General features: G+C 36.1%; 2 protein-coding genes across 3 annotated transcripts; both read right to left on the bottom strand.

The window, feature by feature from the left end:
- Positions 1-148: 148 nt before the first annotated feature.
- Positions 149-7,051, bottom strand: fkbp1ab (FKBP prolyl isomerase 1Ab). Its single transcript, XM_048177268.1, has 4 exons — positions 6,865-7,051; positions 6,690-6,737; positions 3,455-3,567; positions 149-3,284 (listed from the first exon to the last, which is right to left on the bottom strand). The coding sequence occupies exons 1-4, from the start codon at positions 6,899-6,901 to the stop codon at positions 3,156-3,158; spliced, it is 327 nt and encodes a 108-aa protein (XP_048033225.1). The 5' UTR covers positions 6,902-7,051; the 3' UTR covers positions 149-3,155.
- Positions 7,052-10,769: 3,718 nt separating this feature from the next.
- Positions 10,770-26,153, bottom strand: LOC125259854 (sodium-dependent lysophosphatidylcholine symporter 1-like). 2 transcript variants are annotated; one of them, XM_048177808.1, is made up of 14 exons: positions 25,994-26,153; positions 25,611-25,730; positions 23,851-23,975; positions 23,541-23,673; positions 22,196-22,274; positions 19,512-19,675; positions 18,720-18,810; positions 18,403-18,524; positions 18,131-18,214; positions 16,169-16,252; positions 15,960-16,072; positions 13,736-13,879; positions 13,076-13,252; positions 10,770-12,265 (listed from the first exon to the last, which is right to left on the bottom strand). In XM_048177808.1, the coding sequence occupies exons 1-14, from the start codon at positions 26,066-26,068 to the stop codon at positions 12,223-12,225; spliced, it is 1,554 nt and encodes a 517-aa protein (XP_048033765.1). In that variant the 5' UTR covers positions 26,069-26,153; the 3' UTR covers positions 10,770-12,222. The 2 variants fall into 2 exon arrangements, with proteins under 2 accessions (XP_048033765.1, XP_048033766.1); XM_048177809.1 differs by lacking the exon at positions 18,131-18,214.

The following is a 26,153-nucleotide window of genomic DNA, read 5'->3' as shown; positions in this document are numbered from 1 at the left end:
CTGACCTACAGTTGAATCTCATTGTTGTAAACCAACTTAACCTCTGTAAAAGTCTCCAGCTCTTCAGTTTACATTTATTATAAGACAGCCAGCTGAACACAAATAGAATTAAACATACATAACAGTGAAATAACAGAAGCAAGCAACCTTTCCCAAAACATGTCACATTTTAATTATTTTATTGTTTTTTGTCTGTATGACAATACATAAATATACAGAGCATTACAGAAATATTAAAGCCATATATTTGATGCTTGACCTGCAATCACAGAAATCAACAGCATCGACTCAAGTATTTATGCGTCTGCAGATTTCAATTAAAAATTATTATCATGTCAATACAAAAAGTACTGTCACTGTATCTGCATCCAATATAATCACATCAATTATCTATAGGCAGCACGGTCTACATTAACAATAACAGATGGCTGCAAATAATTTAGCTTCAAAATGTATATATTAATGGCAAGTAGTGTGATGAAAGTAGGGTAGGTCACAATGTGCTTTTCAGACATTGTCCATCTTTGAAAACAAATAGTTCCAGCTCAATGAGAACACAAAGTGCCCATCTATTATATTTATTAGCAAGCTAATTGATTGTTTTTAGATGAAACATGATCACAAAATCCTTAAGCACTAAATATGGCATGCATCCATTGCTATGGTGCCAAATGTGCCACCTACTCAACTACACAACCTAGTCATACACAGAACAAAGTAAACACTTCAAATAACATTTCCAAATAGCTGCATGTTATTAATGCAAGAAAAAAAAATGTTGCTCACCAAATTGACAGAAATAGCAGTACTATAATACTTCATCATTGTATAATTATCAGCCTGGTATACTGTAAAGTGTGATTACAGGACAGCACTTTATCAGCTGATCACTTCTGATCGCTTTGTTAATATACAAAACCTGTGGAATTCTGGCAGGTGTAAAACACACAAAGAGGCACAAGGATTGTTCAAGAATTTGCTTCTTTGTATACTAAACAGAACTAGTGAACCAGTGTAAAGTCCATCTGTTCAAACCTAACAATTCAAAACTGGCTGAAAATTAGGTAACATTTTACATCCCCAAATCAAGAAAAATTGGGACTTCACTATGAAGTCAAGAGTATGTGATTTGTTAATTCTCTTGAACTTTTATTTAACTGATAGAAGTAAAAAAAGATTTGACAATGACAATCCTGATAGTATTTTTTTAAATATAAACAAATATTAATTTTTGATGGTTGCAACACACTTTTAAAAAGTTGGGACAGAGGCATGTTAGGATTCTAATTGTTGCAGTTTTGCAAGTGGAATTTTCGCCCAATCTCGCTTGATACAAGACAGCTGCTCAACAGTCTGTGGTCAATCTTTGTCTGATTCTCCTTTTATCATACATTTTCAATAAGAGACAGTTCGGGACACATCCCTTCTACGGTGTAGAGCATCTCGAAACCACACTGATGTATGTGCATAATGAGGCCTGGCATTGTCTTGTTTACCAGGAAAGTATATGTCTCTATACACTTCCACATCAATGGTACCTTCACACACAAGTCACCCATGCCATTTGCACTGATGCACCCCCATACCATGACAGATGTTTGCTTTTGCACCTGTCGCTGATGAAAGTCTGGATGATCCCAGAGGGCTCGAAAGTCACGCGCATTCAACAGAAGTTTCCTGCCTTGCCCTACACTGACTGAGATTTCTCTGGATTCCCTGAATCTTTTCAGTGTTATGTTTGGTAGATGGTGAAAGACCTAAATGCTTTGCAATCTTGCATTGAGAAATGTGATTTTTGAATCGTTTGACAGTTCTCTCATGAAATTTGGAGCAAAGTGGTGAGCCATGACTCATCTTTGCTTACAAAACCGAGTCTTTGGTGGATGTTCCTTTTATACCCAAACACGATACCCTCACCTGCTAATTGTGGACTGTTTCGAAACTGTTCAACTTGGATATTCTGTAATCTTTTTACTATTATTGTGTCTCTGTCCCAACTTTTTTGGAGTTTGTTGCAGCCATCAAAATCAAAATTTGTTTATACTTACAAAATACAATTAATTTGGCCAAATCACAGATTCTTGATTTAATTGCGTTTTACAAAATGTCCCAACTTTTCTAGATTTGGGGTTGTATTTTGATAGTCCAATTTAGACATTCTTTGCATGTCTTTGCATCTGCATGTCATGTCATTAAAGTATTACTAGTGTGTCTGTTTAATATCTGATGATAACACTTTATTTTGATGCTCTCCAACAGACTATAAGTAACTTTGCAACTACACATAAACTTATTCTACTAACCCGAACCTTAGACCTAACCCTAACCTACAGTCTACTAATACTCTAATGAGAGTTATTTGATTATGTAGTGGCAAATTATTGAGAGTTAGTTGACATGTAGTTGCAAACTTACTTAAAGATAGTAGAATGTCTAAAGTGGACAACTGAAAAAAGTTTATTTTTTAAATGTAAAAAATATTAAATGTAGTTTATTCAATGTAAAAAGTAGCAATGCAACAAATATTTCAATTTTTATATCCCAAACATAACATCTTTAAGATAAATTTATGTCAATTCAGGGATAAAATCGCAGATTTTTTTAACAAATTTGTCTGCAGTCACATTTGTACTTGGTCTCAAGCCAACAACAATCACAGTGCGAGAAAAAGTCACAAAAGAGAATACAAGTCTAACACAATGCCGACGGCGACCAACGACAACAGGCACTTTTCTGGGTTATTTCATATCAGCGTGTTACCCTGTCAGCGTCTGTTGGCGTTGGTCGCCAAATTAACGCTGAATCGGAATTTGTCGGGTTCAAGTTCAAGATTAAGGACATTGCAAGGTTTTTGGTGATATCGTATCAATTGCACAGGAAGAATCTTGGATTAAAATTAAAAGAGTTTAAGAATTAGTTCAGATGTAACGAGACCAAAGCAAAAGTTTGATAAAAATGAAGCACAGATCTTGTGCCTAAAACTGTAAGAGTGGGATGCTGAATAAAGGTGGTTCTGAGAAGAATTACTAAAAATACGGCCTGACAGAAAGAGATATTGATTTAATTAAGTTTGTAATGTTAAGACTAAACTTTTGACACATGAAACAATTATAAAATAATGAAAAATTAATAAAAAGGCAGTGAAAAGCATTAAATCACTCCAAACTAAGAAGCTCCACATCAAAGATGAGTGTGGCGTTTGGGGGAATAATCCCAGGATGGCCTTTATTACCATAGGCAAAATCAGGTGAACAGGTCAGCTTTGCGCGTTGGCCCACACTCATCTAAAAGGCACACAAATATAGGCATGAATTATCTATATTTTTTACCATTGAAATATCAATCCTAGACAGTCTGGATTTGGTAGTTCTTTATTAAGATATTATTTAAACTTCTTTAAACTCAAAAAGTGTTACCTATGATTTTTCTGAGTAGACAAAACACCATCACGCACCTGCGCAATACCTTCCTCCCAGCCACGGATCACTTCCTGTTTACCAATCTTGAACTTAAATGGCTTGTCACGGTCACGGGAAGAGTCAAACTTTCGTCCATCTGTCAGAGAGCCTGAAGATTTGAGAGGAAAAGGACGAGGCCATGAAAAACAGGAAATGAGGTTAGAACATCAGATAAACAGGCTACTTTATTATTGTTCTGTTCTATCAGGGGGATTTTCTGTCCCTCTAACACATGTCTAGAGCAGTAAATTATCAGGATATGAAACATATATCTCTTTCAGTAACATGGAGTGGAGTAACATATCCACATAGCCATAAGACTGCTGTGAGTCAGTCAAGCAGAAAATGGATCCACTTATCAACACAAATCAGGGATCAGATAAATTCATTCTGTATACTGTACACAGTAACTGTTATAATGCTCTTTATACAACAGTTCTTTCTGGTTCTCGAATCTGATGGGCTGAGAGGTCTTTCCAGCCATGTGATATTCTACCAGTATCACCACGGGAACCGTTTCACTGTTTGAATTATTCCGCTGTCAGCATTCTCACAGCAAGTGTCATGGCGGACAAGCAAACCCACCATATTTTTATAGATACTACTGTTATTTTGTAAAAGAATGTAGTTTTAAGAGTTTTTAAGGTGAGAATGTAGTTGTTTCAACCTCAGATATGTGATTTTCACACCTATTTTGAAAATTTGCACAACCTCCAGGCCCTCAGTGACCGTTCAGCGCTCCTGAACCCTCAGAGAGCAGCTTCATCTCGGCCAGTCCTTTAGGAATTTGCAACTGGCTCTTATGTAGATAGTGTTTAAACATGAGGTATAATTCGTTTTGGGTATATCAAAGGGGAAATCTTTGGTCTCATTAATATATTACATGTTCCAGAGCTAATAGATTTGACTTAAGGGCTATATTAAGTTTCATAACTTTATATTTACATTGAAATTAAATCCTGTACTTACTAGAGCGCTGCTTTTCTTGTGTTCCTTGTGTTTATTTCCTATTTTACCTCTTATACTGTTATAATGGCAATTGTTGTTCATTTAAATATTATTGTTCAATAAATAATATTTTATATAAATAACATGCTGTAGAGTCCTTTAGTGATTTCGACTTCAATTAAAGTTACATTAATACGCCATGAGATGGCGGCAAAGACTGTCTTTATGAGTGAGTGAGTCAGTCAAAGACTTTTATAGTGAAATGGACTGAAACAAGGAAACAAGGACATTGTTTTTATGCTGCATTCACACCACCGCGTAATTACCATAATCTTGAGATGACAACATGTGACGTTATATTCAGAGCTGTTCACATCCTCGGACTGCATTTCTATGACACCACTATCACTGCCTAAATGAAAGGTGCCCTAGAATTAAAAATTGAATTTATCTTGGCATAGTTAAATAACAAGAGTTTAGTACATGGAAATGACATACAGTGAGTCTCAAACTCCATTGTTTCCTCCTTCTTGTGTAAATCTCATTTGTTTAAAAGACCTCCGACGAACAGGCGAATCTCAACATAACACCGACTGTTATGTAACAGTCGGGCTCATTAATATGTACGCCCCCAATATTTGTATATGCCAGCTCATGTTCAAGCATTAGACAAGGGCAGAACGTCTGGATGTGCACAGCTGAATCATCAGACTAGGTAAGCAAGCAAGAACAATAGCGAAAAATGGCAGATGGAGCAATAATAACTGACATGATCCATGATAACATGATATTTTTAGTGATATTTGTAAATTGTCTTCCTAAATGTTTCGTTAGCATGTTGCTAATGTACTGTTAAATGTGGTTAAAGTTACCATCGTTTCTTACTGCATTCACGGAGACAAGACTGTTGTTATTTTCATTTTTTAAACACTTGCAGTCTGTATAATTCATAAACACAACTTCATTCTTTATAAATCTCTCCAACAGTGTGTAATGTTAGCTTTAGCCATGGAGCACTATCAAACTCATTCAGAATCAAATGTAAACATCCAAATAAATACCTATGTGGCTATGACTAATAAAAAAGACTATAGAATAACACAACACGTGTTACTCGTATTGTTTTGAATAGGAGAAAGTGCAACGCGCAATATAGCGGAATAAGCCCCGCCTTCTAAATAAGAGCCAATCGCCAATTGGTAAAGTCATAGCGTCACTACGGAGGCCATTAGAAGCTCCGGTTCCTATAGAAACAGTCAAACGCACACCTCCCTAATGAGACACAAGAGACGCGCATTAACTTGATCTAGCCTGAAATATACAGTTTTTTGTCACGATTCGAGCGTTTAGAAACAAAATTTATGAAGCCGTTGTTGTCAGATGTCATTGGTGATTTCAAATATTAAATTTAATCGAATTTCCCCATTCAAAGAGGTAGGAGCTGCACTTGGATGCCCGAGAGGTTTTTCAAAGATGGCCGCCAAGTGAAATAACTTGTCTTAAAGGGACTTTGCTAATAAATCAACTATAAGCATAAATCAAGTCCAGGTAAAATATCTCCCACGTAATAAAGAAATAATGAGATGCAAGCCCTGAACAAAAAATATGGAAATGTTTGCTCTAAGTAAAAAAAAAAAAATTGATAAAATGCACCACAAATAATTTTATTTAATTATTTATTTATTTGGGGGGGGGGGCTGGATAAAAAAAATAAAAAAATATCAAGGTTGAACAATCATTTTAATACAAACAGCGTATAGAATGCATGCAGTTTGTAACCTATAATAATGTTTCAACTGTGTATGATAAACTTTCCGAAATTTTAAGTATTTAATCCTCAAATAATCTACTTGACAGGCGGAGATTTCTTAGATAGTATGAACAATTAAAAGACAATCACAACATCCCAGGGATCGACTCACTCCAGACAGTGATAATCCGTCTATCCGACGCCGCCAACCTCGCGATCCAACAAAGACTGTTTCAAATCTCAGCTGTCAAATGAGGATCATGTCTGGGGACAAATGCTTTGCGTGCAAACAATACACAACTAATGATGTATATTGGCTTTATTTTTATTCTTGCTTTATAGCTATTTTTTACTGTATCTTTACGGCATTTCTACTTTTCAGATGTTTATATTTCTTAATACATTAACCTTTTTTAAATTAAGCCAAATTTTACCATAAAGCAACAAATATCCATATACACTCATAATGTGCAAACAGGGCAAGACTACAACATCCGTACACCCACCAAAAGAAAATTTGAAATTCAACTCACCAACATAATGCACCACACATGTCTGTCCTTTTTTGGGAAAAGTCCTCCCTGCAAGAGCAGCGTGAGGAGAAACAGGGAGCAGAAGACAGATGAATAATATAATGATGTTAAATGCACGCAGCTTGACAAATAATATGCTACTTTACATGATAGAGGCTGCACTGGGGTAATTTACCATCGCCGGGGGTTATGGTCTCGATCTCCACTCCCATTTTGTCCCGCTCGTGTGTGTTTCTGAAGAGCCCTCCCGCACACTGTTTCACTCACAGCTGTTTGCGGGCAGAGAGAGAGACAGAGAGAGAGAGAGAGAGAGAGAGAGGAGCGATGCTGTCGGGTCACATGACCGCAGCGAGAAGACGTGTTGTGCGTCTGCTGGAAACTCAAAAGAGGGGAGAGGGTCCAATGGCATCGCACTAAATTAACATGCACCCCGCTGATGACTAATGTGACCCGTCCCACATGAGAAATATAGGTACAGGACAAATAGTCATATTCAAAAGCAAATAATGGGTGTTTTAAAGTCTATTATTATTATTGTTATTAAAATCAACTTTTATGTTAGCATGCAAAAAGTAATAGATAGAGAGATAGATAGTTATTGACACAGGGAGTTATTGCAGATTTTCACCTCTCCTGCAGCGTTCCCTATTCGAATCCCCCAGCCTCCTGCTCATTGTAAAGTACCTGTTACATAACATGCTCTCAACACTCACTGTATCTGTAGTGGTGTAATGTGGGTGACTGGAGTAGCACATATCCACCTCCCACGCCCCCTCCATGAATAACTTGTCAGTCACCCAGCTCATGTTAATTGGTCTTAAAGGGATAGTTCAACCAAAAATGAAAATTTCGTGTCGTTTCAGCTGTGTCTTTCTTCTGTTGAATATGTGGAGGGGAAAAAGAAAATTCTGCCACCATTTTGCCTTCTGTGACAATATTCATATTGTCACAGAAGTACTGGGATAAAAGTTTAAGAGATCACAATAGAGCAAATTACCTTTTAAAAAGTAACTGCGCTTTAAAGCAGAACTAAGTAACTTTTTTTACCTTCATAAATAGTTTTCTAAGTCCTTACGATGGTTAATTGACTTGTAGTGGTGTGTTTGAGGAAAGCACTAAGCCCCTCTGGCATGTCTATGCCAGAATACACAGTGCCCAAGGAAGTCGACCGGAAGTTGAAGTCGGCCGGGTGCCGCCATCTTGTAGCAGAACTTCACTTGCGTTAGCATCCCCATTGACTCCCATTCATTTTGGCGTCACTTTGACAGTGAATAACTTTACATCTGAGGCGTTTAAAGACTCCATTTGTCCATTATTTATTTCTAAAGATACACGACAATGTATAAAGGGCTCCATTACCTTCTATGTTACATTATGGCCCCGTAGATACAGTTTTTGTAAAAATAGGCTAACGATTGCGTCATAACCACTCGACTCTCTGTCGCACAGTAGAGAAATTACCGTACAGACAGGAGGAGAAGCTCGCAGGCAATCGGGGAGATGTCAAGAGAGATGGCGTACTGGCGTTACATTTTAAAATACTATACAAAATAATTAATCAGAATACTTACTCCTGCTTACTCACGCCAAAGAACTCCCCGCTCAAGCTCGCCTTCTCTGCAAGATTAACGATGGCAGTTTTCACGCACAGCTACTAGAAGATTTACATCTGTCAGACAGGTTGCTGACGTCATCAAGCTTAGTTTGAGTCTGCGCGTCAGAAACGGAAGTGCTAAAAATCGCTAAAAATGGGCTTCACTTGTCTCAATTGAGTTCCAATGGGGTCGCTGTGTCCATTTCTTTTACTGTCTATGAGAATACAGCACTTGCAACTTGAGCCGCACCGACCCGAAACAATCTCGCCTCATGTTCACGTTCACGCGAGAGTGACAAAATGCTTTACGGTAATTCAAAAACAATGTATATTATGACTTTATAAGACAATTTCGAGAATTACCCACCTCCATCGAGTGTACTGTATTTGCAAATTACCCACCTCCTCTTTCTTGTACTGTATTTGCAAAACTACTGCGCTGGTGAGCGTTGTGGTCGTTGTAGTCCAGAGCTGCGCTTGGAGTATTTACGACCGTGTGATTCACTGAAGGAAACTGTAGGGGGAGCTTCGCAAATCTTACTGAGTTCTGCTTTAAATAACGATTGTATCGATTACACGGTTACGCCAGTAAGGTGGCGACAAGTGACTGTTAAAAAATGTTGAACAAACGCTGATTTATCCAGTAATGAAACAAGCATTTATGAGTGAGACATGAATCATTTATGCAAATGTTGTTTTTTTGTTTTGTTTTGTTTTGAAATATACTGCAGCAATTAACATTTTGTCAGAACCTCTAGTCATTTTTTTTTTCTTCTATTTTCTAGAGCCCGAGCACCGGTGGTGCGAGGACCCTATTGTAATTGCTCGGTCTATTATTCTTCTTCTCCGAAATGAATCGCATTTTTGAGGGTCTAAATGTGCTCGAAAACACATGAAACTTTGCACATGTGTCAGAAGTGGTGAAAATTTACGTCTGATATGGGTTTCAGAATTGGGTGTGGCAAAATGGCTCGATAGCGCCACCTACGAAATTTCGCACTATGCTTCACGTACAAGTATGAAATTCAGTAGACAGATGTAACAGCCCAATACCTTCAAAAAAGTCAGCAAAATCTGAAAAACCAACAGGAAGTAAGATATTTTGACTTTATTCTGCAAAACTTTTGCCATTTCTAGATGTTGTACTTTAACAAACTCTTCCTAGAAATTTTATCAGATCAACACCACATTTGGTCAGTCTAATCTAAAGGGCTTGGCGACATTAAATTGTGAAGATCTTGAGTTTTCACTGAAGGGTGCCGTGGCGGCCTGACAAAATTTGTTGTTTCGCCATGAAACAGGTAAGTTGTTGTAAGTCAGGCATACAATGTCCGATCTGCCCCAAACTTTCCATGTTTTATTAGAGTCATAGCCTGAAGACATCTACATGGCAATATTCAGTTACAGTCATAGTGCCACCTGCAGGCAACAGGAAATATCATGTTTTACACTGTAATTCACTCCCTGAAACACTTTTAAATATGCCATGAAGTACCAAACATGTTAGAAACTCATTAAATCATGCAACACTTGGCTAAGTGTTAATGTATGCAATTAACTCCACGAAACAGGAGGTTGATGTAACTCATACAATGTCCAATCTGCCCCAAACTTCACGTTTGAGAAGAGTCCTGCCCTGAACACTTCTACATGACAATATTCACTTATAGTAATAGCGCCACCTACTGGCAACAAAAAAATGTGTTTAACACTGTGATGCACTACTAGCAACATACTAAAATATGCAACTGAGTAGCCTAATAGACATGCTACAAATTCTAAAATATGCTAGCGACACTTAGCTGAGTGCTAAAGCATGCTATTATCATTTTGAAACAGGAAGTTGTTGTAACTCAAGCATACAATGTCTAATCTGCCTCAAACTTCATGTGTTTGGTAAGTGCCCTGGCCTGAAGACAACATGCCACAATTTATAGTCATAGCGCCACCATCTGGTAGCAGAAAGTGTGGCAAATACAAATGACTGACGTAGTCTTCCTATATTTATATACCTAAATGCATACTGCCCACCGTGCTGTTTTTCTAAAACCATTGGGTGGAGGTGGCACGGGTGCGAGGGCCCTTTCATCAATGCTTGCAGCTTTAATTTTTTTGGTATTTGTTTTGTATTTTGTGATCTCTGTCTGAAAAATAAAATTGTGATTCTCAATTTATCCAGAATCGTGCAGCTCTCTGTTTCACCAAATCTGTCATAAAGTTTTTGAGTGAGTAAATTATGACAGAATTTTCATTTTTGGATGTTACTTTAAATTCAGCATGAAATAGAAGGTGCAATAGCCATTTCTTCCCTATTGTGATGTATATACCAGTGAAACAGCTTTTTGGACAAGGAAAAATGTAGGGCATACTTGATTTTGTCCATGGGGAATTGATTGAATGCTTCTGTGCTTTTGTTTTGATCTCATGTGAGTGACAGTTGGTCCTACCTTCACACCGAAACACACATCATCAGAAAAGAGAAGACATTTTCAAGAGGGAGGGGAAATTATTTTAATTGAATTTTAATTGAACATTACAAGGGCATCCAAAAATAATAATGTGCACGGATAAATCAACTAAATTAAATACTGCTATATACCATACCTGTCAACATTTGAGTACCAAAATCCAGGAGACCTCCGGGAGAGTGGGGGTTATTATGATCATGATAATAACGTGACTTATACATGTTTCTTTATATTTATTTTTACTATTATTACACATTTTATTACATAAATAGAAACACTGGTGCATGTAACTGTGGAACATGTAACAAAACACATGTATTTCATGTATTTAACATTGTACATTACATTGAAGGTCGAAATGGCAGGTGTGCCCTTTTGTGCCTATATCCTGCGTGATAGTGCCGTTGTGATTTAATGTGCTGAGTAACGTAATTTTTCCCACCGTGCCCATCTTTGAGATATGAAATTAAATTCTTCCATCCAGCTGTTGTTAAATTTACATGTATATTTTGTTTTGGGTTTGAGTCTTCTCCTCCAATTTCTACCAGTGATGCTGACAGGTATGCTATATACCATAACATTTTTTTAAAAAAAAACAAGAATTGTCAACTTTGATTTTGTGGTGACTTTAAGGCCTAAAGACATTTGGCCTTAATAACTATTGGCCGCAAGAGGGCGCTGTGCTGTTTTCTGTACTGCAAAAGATGACCTTGCACATGCACATATTTGCACATGGCTGTTTATTTATACACTTTTATATCAATATCATCATTACTTTTTCTGAGCAAAAATGTTGATATAAGTCCATTCATACATGACTAGCTGTGTCTATCTTTTCAATGTAATAATACTCAGCTTAATAGGAATAGACAGTTATTAGTAAGCCATTATTTGTCTGAATTTTCTGAACTCTTTGCAGAAACTATGGTTTAATCAGCGGTATGAGTTTGAGGTGAGACTCTGTCTGGATATGGTGCAGAAATTGCACACTGCACCTTTAAGTCGACTAATGTTTCTCAATCCTGTGGCCGGTTGCATAAACTGCTTAGAATAGTCTTACAAGTTAATCATGTAATTTTTTACTTTAACACTGGCTATAGCTTTTTTAATGTCAGTTACATAAAAAGTAGATTTGAATTCAAAAAGAAAGACTGGTTACCCCTTGACTAGTTGGCAAGACTAGTTCTTAAGACACAGTCTTAACAGTGACTGTGTTTACGCAACTGGTCTTCAAGCCGCGTAGCACTACAGGCTTTGAATGTCTCCTTTATCTATCTTGAGTGTGTAAGATTTGTGAGATTCCTAAATGGTGTTGGGGTCCCTCCAGAACAGGATTGAGAAACATTCACCATGCACAATCAAAAGCCTTTCCACTGAGATGGAAAACAAAACATGTTCATTATTAAAAGTTCCACAACCCATAAATGTTACAAAAGTAGTGAACTCCTTATGTAAATACTGAGTGATTACTTCATAGGCTCAGTTCTTCTTCTCCTTTCATGCTGGTCTCTGTCCTGTACAGGTCAAGAAAACAGGCAGCGAAAGCACAGTTAGTACAGTTATTACAAGCTGAAGCAAAATTGGAACACAGAGTGAGAACATGAAGACATCACTGATTACTTAACATATTAGTGTTGAAATGAATGTAAAGACTAATTGGTCCATTGACAGCTACACAACTACCACTTTGACACATCAAAAAGTTCATAAAGAGGTCCTAAAAATTGATCTATATGAATTGGGTGGTTTAGTCCTAATTTTCTGAAGAAGCACTATCACTTCATATGACGAAGAGATTGAATTTAAGTTTTAATCACATATAAACATTCATCAACTCACACATCAGTTGTGGTAAACGGAAGCTCAAGCATGATCGCTTGACGTGCGAAAACCAGAAGTTCATCCTCATGTGTTACACAGCTTCCAGAAGAACCAATGAGGTTCATTCTTGTCAAATTCGAATGACCTTCTGTTTATGTTGGCTGATCAATGTTTATATGTGAGTAAAAGCCTAAATTAAATCTGTTCATCATATAAAGCGATCGTGTCTCTTCAGAAAATTTATGGATTAGTTTTACGATCTCTTTATAAACTTATTGAAGCGTCAAAAGTGTCAGTTGAGTAACGGTCAATGGAGGGACAGAAAGCTCTCAGATTTCATCAAAAAGATCTTCATATGTGTTCCGAAGCTGAACAAAAGCCTTACGGGATTTTAACGACATGAGGGTGAGTAATAAATGACAGAATTTTCATTTTTGGTTGAACTAACCCTTTAATTCTTGAAAAAATAACCCCCTCTTTGTTATACAAACAGAAACACATACCCTGCTTTCCTTAAAGCTTTCTGGATTTCCTGCCGTCGCTTTTCATTGATGGGATAGAAGTAAAAAATCACCAAGCTGATGACCAACAGGCAGATGGGCACTGGAGCGAAGAGCAGCCGCAGCGAGCGTATGACCGCTGGATTATGTTTACAAGCACCAGGCTTGTATCCTACGAAGCTGAAAAGTTAAGAAAGAATATTAACAAAGTACTGTTGTGAAATCCATCACAGAAGCTATAGGTTTTTAGGGGTTACAATAAGCACGTCCTGATATTGCTGAGTTAGATGCGTTACTGGGTCAACATTTTTTATTTTGAAAATTTAGTCTTAACCCTATTCCTACCCCTAAACCTAACCCTACCCATAAGTTATCCCAAAAATCAGAGGGAAATGATAGATGAATAACACTGATGTAGAAGCACCAATTCATGATTTTAAGCCTAAACTTGACATAATCTGTAAACTTGTCCCTCAAATCTGATTGGTTGATTTGAATGTTGTTCCAGGATCAATAAAAATGTTGACCCAGGAACATGTTGAACTCAGCAATATCAGGTTATGCGTTACAATAAAGACATAGTGCACAGGAGATGTTCAAAAATAAAAAAAATGTTACCATTGTTAGCAACTAAAAAACAATCTGATTGGAGGAAGCTCTTACTGTAGTACCAAAGTAGAGATTCCAACAGACATGCCTCCACCAAATTTGTTGAAGAAAACATAGCAGGAGTAAAATAGTGGTTCTAGATCCTGGCAAGATGGGTTCTTGACTTTGAAGTCATCCACTACATCTGGCAACATTGACCTAAAATAAATAATTAATCTGGTTTTATAGTAGGTCTATGGCATGTTCCATATACATAATTTGACAGTAAATACTTGTTTTCGTGTCACATGATCCTTCAGAAATCATTCTAACATACATGTTTGCTTGTCAAGAAACATTTCTTATTATTATCAATATTGAAACAGTTGTGGACATATTTTTGTGGAAACCATGATGCATTTTTAAGTTCAAAAGAAACCTTGAAATAGAAACCCTTTGCAACCACATAAAAGTCATTACTGTCACTTTTGATCAATTTAATGTGTCCTTGATGATTAAAAGTATTCATTTCTTTTGAAGGTGCATTCCTTAAGTTTTTCCTCTTTGTCACATCTCTGTTTGAAACCTGCAATTGCAGTTATTTGCGGAATTATTATTTATGTGGGATGTGCATCGCCATGGCTCCTCAGCGCAGATGAATCTAATTGCTGATACAGACCAAACTAAGAATTTTCACTAGAAAATGTTGTTCTGACCACCTGAGAAAAAACAGCATTACAATAAATCGCACTACCAATGGTGATTAAATCTAACGATCGCTTAGCTCACATCACATCAAACTGTGCCAATTATTATTGTAATTCTTTGTTTTTACCTTTGACGCGTACTATCACACCGGTGTGATTAGAACGTTCAGTGCATCACATGATCAACTGCCAAATTCAAATGTGCATGCGCGCTTTGGCTGGCGCTACACAAGAGACGGACGCGCGCAACGAAGCTGCATATATGTAATATATTTCATATATTACATATATGCAGTGTTTTCAACTAAATAATGTTTATTTTACGTTTCAGACATTTAAATACACATGAGTACTAACAAAACAATATATTTCGAGTTTGTAAAATACACAATGATGTCTATAGAAGCGGAAATAACAACCCTTTCCATTATAATTAGACGACACGTTTTATTCATATCAGATACACATTGTGAAAGTAACTTTAAAGCTTACGCTATTCTTCCCCAGTTCACCGACTCACTTAGTTTCATGTATTTCGGGAGAAGTGGATAAATTCACGGGTTGTAAATCCAACAGATCCGATTCTCTGTGCGGCGCAAACTAACATGGCGGCGACCGTCGCGCATATGGCTCAACTAACACATTATAAAGGTGTTTAAACAGCAAAACACATCCACTTGCACATATTTGGCAATCGGAATATTAGATATTTCATGCTATAGTTAACAAATGTGTGAATATTTTGAATAAAAAAGAAAAAATTTAATGAAAGCAGATCATCATTCATACAGTGCTGCGGTGTTTCACGTAACAATTATGACGCGTCACCATGGAAACCATAAAGCGATAAGTTCTAAATAACGGTCGCCTTTAAAAAAACTCACGCTGGGGGGTCAGACAGAATATTTTAAACTTACGTGCGAAAGAGTTAAATTGTTAATGTTAACAACAGCAACATTGTGTGACTGTGTATTTAGTGTGTATTAGCATCCGAAGCAGTGGCGTGCACAGACTTCCGCGAGGGCAGGGGATGGGGGGTGTTGTTGTGGGTTTCTCCCTCGGCCGAAATCGCGTTTCGAGGGGGAGACCTTTCTAGATCCACCACCAGCAGTGTCCGGGACTCCTTCTTTATACAGATGTGATGTAATGACTGCAAACTCGTATTTCCCGCGAAAAACTACCAGTACCACTTAAATTATAAAACATTAGCTACAAGCTTTTGAACACTGGCTGGTTATGTACTTGCTCAAAAATCGTTTTGGATCATTTTTAACCAAATAAAGTTATGGACTGTAGCTTTAAAAAAAAAAAAAAAAAAACTCTTACCGACTTACTATCTTACTTTCTATCTTGCCTATGTGCATTACAGCATAAGAGGATATGTTTTCCCAGTCATGGGGGTCCAGTTTCAATATAACGTCATTCTGAAAAGACTGCCAAGCATTACATACAATTCCCAGCTGACCACTATCTGGGTTAGCGTAATGTTTCAATAATGCAATATGCTCATTTGATGGTGTGGAGTAGCTATGTGTTGATGCAATTAAAGGCTTTAACAATGAAGGAGAGATATTTTATAAGGGTTACATTACCAAGGGAGTAAAAAGAGGGCTGCCAGACTTGTGCCAGATAACACAGACATAATAATGAAGACGGGTAAATTACTTTTCACTAGAGATATCACAATTAGAGCTGGGATATCCATCTGCAGAGGAGAGGAGAAAGACAGATGAAACAATATACCTTGGAAACAAATATACAGTTTTAATTGTTAAAGCCATTAACAAAGAATGGTGCTTACTGAAAGGCCGATGAATATAGTGGCCTTCTTGCCTATTTTGACCAATAACATCTGCCACACTGGGATGGATATTGTGGCTGCTGTCTGTAGAGGAGCAGAAAGAATTACATTTTTTTTTTATAACTAATATACTATACCATGCAACTTGCTTAAAAATTAAGTTAAAGGATTAGTTCACTTTAAAATGAAAATTACCCCTCAAGACATTCTAGGTGCATATGACTTTCTTCTTTCTGATGAACACAATCAGAGTTATATTAATACATATCCTGACACATCCAAGCTTTATAATGGCAGTGAATGGGACCAACAAGTATGAAGTTCAAGAAAGTCCATCCATCCATCATAAACGTACTCCACACGGCTCCAGGAGTATGTTTATGAAGCGAAGCGATGTGTTTGTATAAGAAGAATATCCATATTTAACAAGTTATAAAGTAAAATAACTAGCTTCCACCAGACTGCCTTCCGTATTCAACTTACAAAGAAAGTGTAAAACTCTCACATTTCAAAATGCTTACACTACGTCCCATATTCAACTTATGAAAAAAGCATAACTTTTGCAATACATAAAAAGCATCACTTCGCTTCAAAAGGCCTTTATTAACCCTCCAGAGCAGTGGAGTATGTTCAGCTCATACTCATTGGTCCCGTTCACTGTCATTATAAAGCTCAGATGCATCAGAATATTTATTAATATAACTCCGACTGTGTTCATCAGACAAAAGAAAGTCATATACACCTAGGATGGCTTGAGGGTGAGTAAAGCTTGGGCTGAATATTGTATAAGTATTTTTAAAGGTGCCCTAGATTCAAAAATTGAATTTACCTCGGCATAGTTGAATAACAAGAGTTCAGTACATGGAAAAGACATACAGTGAGTCTCAAACCCCATTGTTTCCTCCTTCTTATATAAATCTCATTTGTTTAAACGACCTCCGAAGAACAGGCGAATCTCAACATAACACTGACAGTTACGTAACAGTCGGGGTGTACGCCCCAATATTTGCATAATGCCAGCCTATGTTCCCAACATTATGAAAGGGATTACACAAGGGCAGCCAGTATTAACGTCTGGAGCTGCACACAGCCGAATCATCAGAGTAGGTAAGCAAGAACAACAGCAAAAAATGGCAGATGGAGCAATAATAACTGACATAATCCATGATAGCATGATATTTTTACTGATATTTGTAAATTGTCTTTTTAAATGTTTCGTTAGCATGTTGCTAATGTACTGTTAAATGTGGTTAAAGTTACCATTGTTTCTTACTCACGGAGACAAGAGCCGTCGCTATTTTCATTTTTAAACACTTACAGTCTGTATAATTCATAAACAACTTCATTCTTTATAAATCTCTCCAACAGTGTAGCATTAGCCGTTAGCCACGGAGGACAGCCTCAAATTCACTCAGAATAAAACTAAAACTAACATCCAAATAAATACTTTACTCACATAATCCGAAGCATGCATGACGAACATCTTGTAAAGATCCATTTGAGGGTTATATTAGCTGTGTGAACTTTGTAAATGCGCTGTAATATAGTCGACAGCTCATGTGGCAGGGAGCACGCGATTTAAGGGGGCGGCACCGAGTGTAAATCAGTGCATTGTTAATGATGCCCCAAAATAGGCAGTTAAAAAAATTCATTTTTTTGATTATTTTGAGCTGAAACTTCACAGACACATTCAGGAGACACCTTAGACTTATATTACATCTTGTGAAAAAGCATTCTTGGGCACCTTTAAGATAAACCATTCAAAAACATATAATATATTGTGCTTTAAAATAATATAATAATATAATACTTCATGTTGTAACATCCAAAGTAATGGGTCAGGTCAAACATATTATTATTCTATTAAGTTTGACCAGACTACATTAGGTAACACCTACAAAAGCCTGACACATTTTTTACAGGTCGGATCATGTATAAACTTTGAAATAATGGATCCCTCACCAATAATAAGAGAACAAGATGCTGGAAATATTCTCCCATATTCGCTGCATGAGTACAGAAGAGGGCGAAATTTCCCTGAGCCATCTGAAAAAAATATTCTTATCACGATTATCGTCATGCTTTATAAAATCCATTTGTTATCTCTTTGACTGTATGACTAATATAAAACCTATAATACATAACAGGGCATCTTTCTAGGCAATGCAAACATGTTCTTCTTGGTATTTCAACTACAAAAATGCATTCATAATTTAAACAGAAAAATGTCTGACCTGGAATGCTATTGAAGCAAAGAGGAAGCCACATACAAGCCGCACATATGGAGTGTGTCCCAACATCAGCTTTATACCAGTAAGATAGGAGATATTTATGCGGTCCAGTTTACTCAGAGGGGCTAAAGTGAAATGTACACACGTGCAAATCATTAAATTAGTCTAGAAGTTTCTGGATGTAGTCATTTGGCCAAAAATAATATATAGTTATGCAAGTGTTTGAAACAGATGTGGTACTATTAGTGAAGCTTTAAAGAATGTGTGGTAAGCACAACATCATATGGTATTTGAACTTGTGTTAATTCATTTGGACTTACCCAACTGTTCCTTTACTCCAAGAAAAAGCACGAGGCAGCACAGGAAGTACAGCATTCCTAATATCAGTGCACCAGTCAAATAGGCTGTTCTCTGTAGAAATTAAAAGACAAATGGAACTACCGTTCAAAATACTTTAATTTCCGCAAGGACATGTTAAATTGATCGAATATGAGAGTAAATCTATTTTCTAGCATTGCAAAAGATTTCTATTTCAAATAAATGTTGTTCTTTTATCCATCCAAGAATACTGACAAACAATGTATGATGGTTTCTACAAAAATATTAAGCAGCATAAATATGTTCAACATTGATAATAATAAGAAATGTTTCTTGAGCAGCAAATCAGCATATTAGAATGATTTCTGAAGGATCATGTGACACTGAAGACACTGAATGCTTTGACATCACAGAAATAAATGACATTTTAAAGTATATTAAAATAGAAAACAGTTATTTTAAATTGTAACACTATTTCACTATATTTTATTGTATTTTTGATTAAATAAATGCAAACTTATTCAACAAGAGAATTCTCTCAAAAACACTCAAATCTTACTGACCCCAAACTTTTGAAACATAGTATATATTCAGCTAAATCTTCAGCTAAAATATCAGAAGATACTTTGTTGTTGAGGTTAGGAATTCAGTTTGCTCAAAACAAAAAGCGTCTTATCTTCTACACATTGCCTTGACACAGTTGCCTTGATAGTTCGCAGTCAATATGTGTGCAATAACTAATAACAAATTCCACTATATCTGTTAATGTGTTTGACACAATGGAAAAAACTCACTGTGTTTTGTAGAGTGACAGATATTTCATCTGTGTGGTTCCCAGAAAACTCAACCGTTTCATTCTGTAAGCTGCAGTCGCGGGTTTTTTTGGCATGGTGCGATCCCACTATCTGACCCTGAATGGCGGCGCCCGCCAGTGTAGCGAACATTTCCATGCCCATCCCTGTATCATGAGAGAAAGGAATGTTCTTGACTTGTATCTCTTTTATACAGGAAACATATTGCAGCTAAGGTATTTCCACTGTATCCTGCTTACATTATTAAAAAAGGTGGAAGAGAAGTTTCTTCATTAATAAATTTGATCTCTCTTTCTATTGTTCTCTCTGTCTGAAAGGAATATAAACCTTCAAATGTTAATGCGTTTTAAACTTTTTTCAAAACTGAAGACAACATTCAAATTCTAATTCGTTTTAATTCTACTTCCTTACAGAATTTTAAATAGTAATTCTTCTGTTTGCGGTCTCAATTCAAATTAAATTCAAATTCAGGAGTGTAAAAAAAAAAAAAACATGCTCAATTCAATTCTGAATGGCACACAACACTGTTACTGGTACAGAACTGATGATTTGTATTTGAAATATTGTAAAATTTTAATCTGCTGTAATCTATTGGTCCATTGCAAATCTGTGTAGAGGAAACTAATGTCCACTGTGTAGCAATAATGTTTGTCAGGATTTCAAGCAATGAAGCAAAGTTTCAAAGTTCACCACTTTGTTTTTAACTCATCTTAAAGGGTTAGTTCACCCAAAAATGAAAATTCTGTCATTAATTACTCTCATGTTGTTCCAAACCCGTAAGACCTTCATTCATCTTCAGACCACAAGATATTTTTGATGAAATCTGAGAGCTGTCTGACTCCTCAGTAGACAGCAATTTGACCACCACTTTCAAGGTCCAGAAAGGTACTAAATACACAGATAAAATAGTCAAAGTGACTACAGTGGTTCAACCTTAATTTTATGAAGCGACGAGAATACTTTTTGCGCGCAAAAACAAAACAAATATAACGACTTTATTCAACAATATCTTCTGTGTCATTCTGGTACGTTGTTAAGTCCAGCGTTTCAATGTTATACGTCAGAACACCGACTCATTATTGGCCGGCTCCTGCATCAGCATCACATGCATGCATCATACTGCTCACATGATCAGCTTTGGCCAATACTGAGCCGGCATTCGGACGTAAACACGGAAGCCTTCACTTTGCTTACTGCGGCAACTGTGTACGGATAATGACAGGGAAGAGAAGAGATTGTAGAATAAAGTCGTTATATTTGTCTTGTTTTTGCGCACAAAAAGTATTCTCGTCGCTTCATAAAATTAAGGTTGAACCACTGTAGTCACTTCGACAGTTTTAACGATGTCTTTAGTACCTTTCTGGACCTTTGAAAGTGTTAAATTGCTGTCTATTGAGGAGTCAGACAGCTATCGGATTTCTTCAAAAATATCTTAACTTGTGTTCCGAAGATGAATGAAGGTTGTACGGGCTTGGAACGACATGAGGACGAAATATGTTGTTAGTAACATTCTAGAATAATTTTATGGGGAAGATACACAATTACAACTTCTGTAGGGCGTAAAGAAAAAGTATTATAATAGGGTGACCATATGCGCCATTCTCCCAGGACGCGTCCTGTCCAGGATTTCTAAGTTGCATAAAATGTCCCAGTTTTGGTTTTATTTTCATATTTGCGGAAGGTAACGACTGAAAAATAATTTGACCAATAGCATGCATTATACATAATCAACCGATCGTGGCTTGCAAGAAGGCTGGATCTACAGAGAACGGTCAAAGCATTGCAAATACGACAACATTTTAATGCATTGCATGAAGAATGTCAATAAGAACAGTGGCTTGCACAGACCTCCGTGTAGAAATCGCGTTCCTAAATCGCGTTCCGGGGGCACATCGATATGACCACTTTCACAATTAAAGAGGCAAGGGCTCAAGCCATTTTAGGCAATTTAGAAATCCTGGACAGGACGCGTCCTGGGAGAATGGCGCATATGGTGACCCTAATTATAACTAGTAGTGTAACTAATTACTGCTGCTAGAAAGTAATAATATTACTTTTGAAAGGAGTAACTAGTAACAAGTTTTGAGTAACAAGCCCAACACAGCTCCTGACAAAAAGTTGTCAAAATAATTATGATTTATTTATTTGATTAGCATATATGGGCTGAAATATATTTGAGTGTGGCATATAATGACTAATTGGCCTATGTCCAAACTTCATAAAACTTGGTACACATGGACACCAGAACATTCTGTGGAAACATGCCAAAGTTAATGAATTTCATATGCTACCAGCCATTTTTTGTCTCAGTGAATGAAGGGTGAAGGCTGTAATACTAATGTTGTCCACTAGAGACAGCCATAGGATATGAAATCCTTTTATTTGCAATCCTTTTGCATCTGTCAATGGCAGAATATTCCCTGATTTATTTGTCATGAAGTCAGTTCTCTCTTTAGGAACTCGCATGTATTTTTGTAAGCTGTTTCATCAAAACCTAACTAACAGTATCAGTGGAAATTCAAAATCATTGACTTTGCTAGTAAAAACGCAACACAAGTTAACATGCATGGCGATTCTATCAACTCGCCCCAATCTAATCTTCTACGAAATCTATTTGTGCTTGCCTTGAACCACAATGATTGCCGCTTGAGGCTATATTTTCTTACTGTAACCAGTGGCTGAGTCTCGATCCTTCTCATTCCCCCCCAGAAACATGTTTAGGGAAGAATACGGCACATGGTAGCACTGAGCAAGACAGAAAGAGAAAGAAATGTTTGGAGTCCGTCATGAATCATATAACATATACCATATACAGTACAGTCCAAAAGTTAAGAACCACTAAGATTTTTAATGTTTTTAAAAGAAGTTTCGTCTGCTCACCAAAGCTACATTTATTTAATTAAAAATACAGTAAAAACAGTAATATTGTGAAATATTATAACAATTTAAAATAACTGTGTACTATTTAAATATATTTGACAAAGTAATTTATTCCTGTGATGCAAAGCTGAATTTTCAGCATCGTTACTCCAGTCTTCAGTGTCACATGATCCTTCAGAAATCATTCTAATATGCTGATTTGCTGCTCAATAAACATTTATGATTATTTTCAATGTTGAAAACAGTTGTGTACTTTTTTTTTCAGGATTCCTTGATGAATAGAAAGTTCAAAAGAACAGCATTTATCTGAAATACAAAGCTTCTGTAGCATTATACACTACCGTTCAAAAGTTTGGGGTCAGTAAGAATTTTTATTTTTATTTTTTTGAAAAGAAATTAAAGAAATGAATACTTTTATTCAGCAAGGATGCATTAAATCAATCAAAAGTGGCAGTAAAGACATTTATAATGTTACAAAAGACTAGATTTCAGATAAACACTGTTCTTTTGATCTTTCTATTCATCAAATAATCCTGAAAAAAAATATTGTACACAAATATTTTGTACAATTGTACACATTAAATGTTTCTTGAGCAGCAGATCAGCATATTAGAATGATTTCTGAAGGATCATGTGACACTGAAGACTGGAGTAATGATGCTGAAAATTCAGCTTTGACATCACAGGAATAAATTACTTTGTGAAATATATTCAAATAGAAAACAGTTATTTTAAATTGTAATAATATTTCACAATATTACTGTTTTTTACTGCATTTTTAATTAAATAAATGTAGCCTTGGTGAGCAGACGAAACTTCTTTTAAAAACATTAAAAATCTTAGTGGTTCCAAACTTTTGGACTGTACTGTATATTAGCAAACACAGCTGTTTAATGAGTACTATATTTAATCACCATGAGTACTTCAGAGGAAAGAGGTAGGCACAATAGTGACACTGTATTTTTGTTTGCAATGTAAATGAATTCAAATTCTAATGCATTTTTCCTTTGATTCAAAAACAAATTTAAATTTGGCCATTCCCCTATGCAGGAAATGCTCTTAACAGCTTTTAACACTGAATGTGTAAAACAACTGAAAACTGTGGGCAGATAATAGTAATAGTGCACTTACACTCATGAAGGTGTCAAACAGACAGCACCATATGAAGTACCAGCTGAAACTGAAGGCAGAGGACATGGTGTCCTGTGGGGTATACCAGAGCATGACATACGATAGGACCCCAAGTGGCATTGTGAAAACAATCCTGTGTAAAGAGGGTGGATGAGCAGAGTGGCACGACATTCGGCATATTAAAAAATCAATTTAAAAAAAAGTGCACAATCCATTATCATATATATGCTCAAAATATGTAGTATAAATGTTAGTAAACTCTGGTCTGATTTTAGGGAGTAGTCTGATATTAACAGGTACACTCACTCACCAAGGAATAAGTTTGCCAATTCTGGTCCGTCCACTGTTGCTCACAGCATATCCAATCAGAGGATCCGTAATGCCATCCCAAGCTCGACCGAGGAAGAGGATGATGGATGCAGAGAAAGCTTCCATCTATGAAAAACATTTGGCTGACTGATTTGACATAAAATACTCACTATAGCACATTATTGTAACAGAACTTTTTTGTAATAAAAACATTTACTTATAAAACAATGTTCTACCAAGTTGTTAAAGTACATAATATATTATCTTTCACAGGATCTTTCACATACTCCATTTTTTTACTTCCTGTGCTAAAAGGAAGTAAACAGTGTTGAGCATGGCATGCAAACATGGCATGCAAACTGAGAAAAACAGTTAAGGTGGACCATGATGGAGCCTCGTGCGCTTTATAAATCTTCAGTTGTTCACAGATCACACAGCGATTGCCTCGAAATTCCCTCAAATAGAAAACTGAACACACATGGTTTGAACCTACAACCTTTTATTTACCAGCCTAGATCTTTAACCACTAGGGGATGTCTTTGTTGTCTTATTGTTTGTATTAACTATCATTTTTTGGGTCAGATTTTAATTGAAAGTGATGCTCATTTAAGTTATACAGCAGACTGGATTATATTTAGTTCAAAAGTAATCAAACAATATGGCACATTTAATGTTTTTAAAAGAAGTTTCTCCTGCTCACCAAGGCTTCATTTATTTGATCCAAAATACAGCAAAAACAGTAATATTATGAAATATTTTTACAAATTAAAATAACTATTTTCTATCTGAATATATTTTAAAATGCAATTTATTTCTGTGTTGGCGAAGCTGAATTTTCAGCATCATTACTCCAGTCTTCAGTGTCACATGATCCTTCAGAAATCATTCTAATATGCTGATTTGCTGCTCAAGAAACATTTTGGGGTCAGTAAGAGTTTTTTTTTTTTTTTTTTTTTTGAAAGAAATTAATATTTCTATTCAGGAAGGATGCATTAAATTTATCAAAAGTGACAGTATAGACATTTATAATATTGCAAAAGCTTTATATTTCAGATAAATGCTATTCTTTTAAACGTTATATTCATCAAAGAATCCTGAAAAAATTGTTTGATAATAATAATAAATGTTTCTTGAGCAACAAATCAGGATATATGAATGATTTCTGAAGGATCATGACACTGAAGACTGGGGTATTGATGCTGAAAATTCAGCTTTGCATCACAGAAATAAATTGCATTTTAAATAAAATATATTCAAATAGAAAACAGTTATTTTAAACTGTAAAAATATTTCACAATATTACTGTTCTTGCTGTATTTTGGATCAAATAAAAGAAGCCTGCCGAGCAGAAGAAACTTCTTTTAAAAACATTAAAAAATATTAGTGTACACAGTCAGAAAGCCAAAAAATCATAATAATTATGTAAGTAATACATACATTTTGCATTACTAAACAAATAACACTGATATTGCTGTTGTATAGGGTGATTTCCTGGATCACTAACCAAACTAATGGGTGTGGTAGTGTTAACTAATTAATTATTTATTCTTCCTTAATGTAACTTTCACAAAATTAAGGTCAATGTATATAACAAGGTCTCTTCACTCCTATAGATTTAACATAATTATTCTACGCATTAGACATGTTTTACCAAACGTGTGTGTGAAAAGCTGCTGTGAAACTGAATTTGTACAGAGGACATCTATCTGTATCACCACTGACAGCTGCTGAAGGCCACATCTTCTGTTCTTTTTTTCTCACCTTCACAACGTCCAGTAAAAAGATCTGCATGAAAAAGCCCTTGGCGGTTGCAGTCATTTGATAAGGCATTCCTCCAACGGCATAGCACAGTTTCCTGGACAACGGGATGCCTGTAGTTTTCTGCACGAGACCAACATGTTGATGTTACGTTTCAGCGTTAACAAGAACAAACTGACATGAAGCATTTTAATATAAAACAAGTCTGAAAATATAAGCTATATTCAAAAGCAAAATGAGCACAGCCAACTGTTTTTAAATTTGTTCCAACATCTTTTTAGAATTTCCATGTTGCCGATTCCATGTAAGTTATTATTTACATTCCAAACCCACTTATGTTTACAAAGAATTCTCTCTAAAAATTATATAGCTATTGCCTATCATACCTGCTGATCGTCGTCATCTTCTGTCGCGCAGGCAATGCTGTCATCAGTTAGATTGTTTAGTATATTGTTGGCCATCGTTCAGTTATCGAGAAAAGAAGTTGCAGGCTATTTTGGTGTTTTTAGCGCTTCTTATACTTGATGCAAAGTAGGCGTGGCTCAT

Source organism: Megalobrama amblycephala, linkage group LG24, assembly GCF_018812025.1.
Source record: "Megalobrama amblycephala isolate DHTTF-2021 linkage group LG24, ASM1881202v1, whole genome shotgun sequence".
Taxonomy (NCBI): domain Eukaryota; kingdom Metazoa; phylum Chordata; class Actinopteri; order Cypriniformes; family Xenocyprididae; genus Megalobrama; species Megalobrama amblycephala.
The sequence above is the reverse complement of the archived record's forward strand: the minus strand, read 5'-3'. Positions and strand labels throughout refer to the sequence as shown.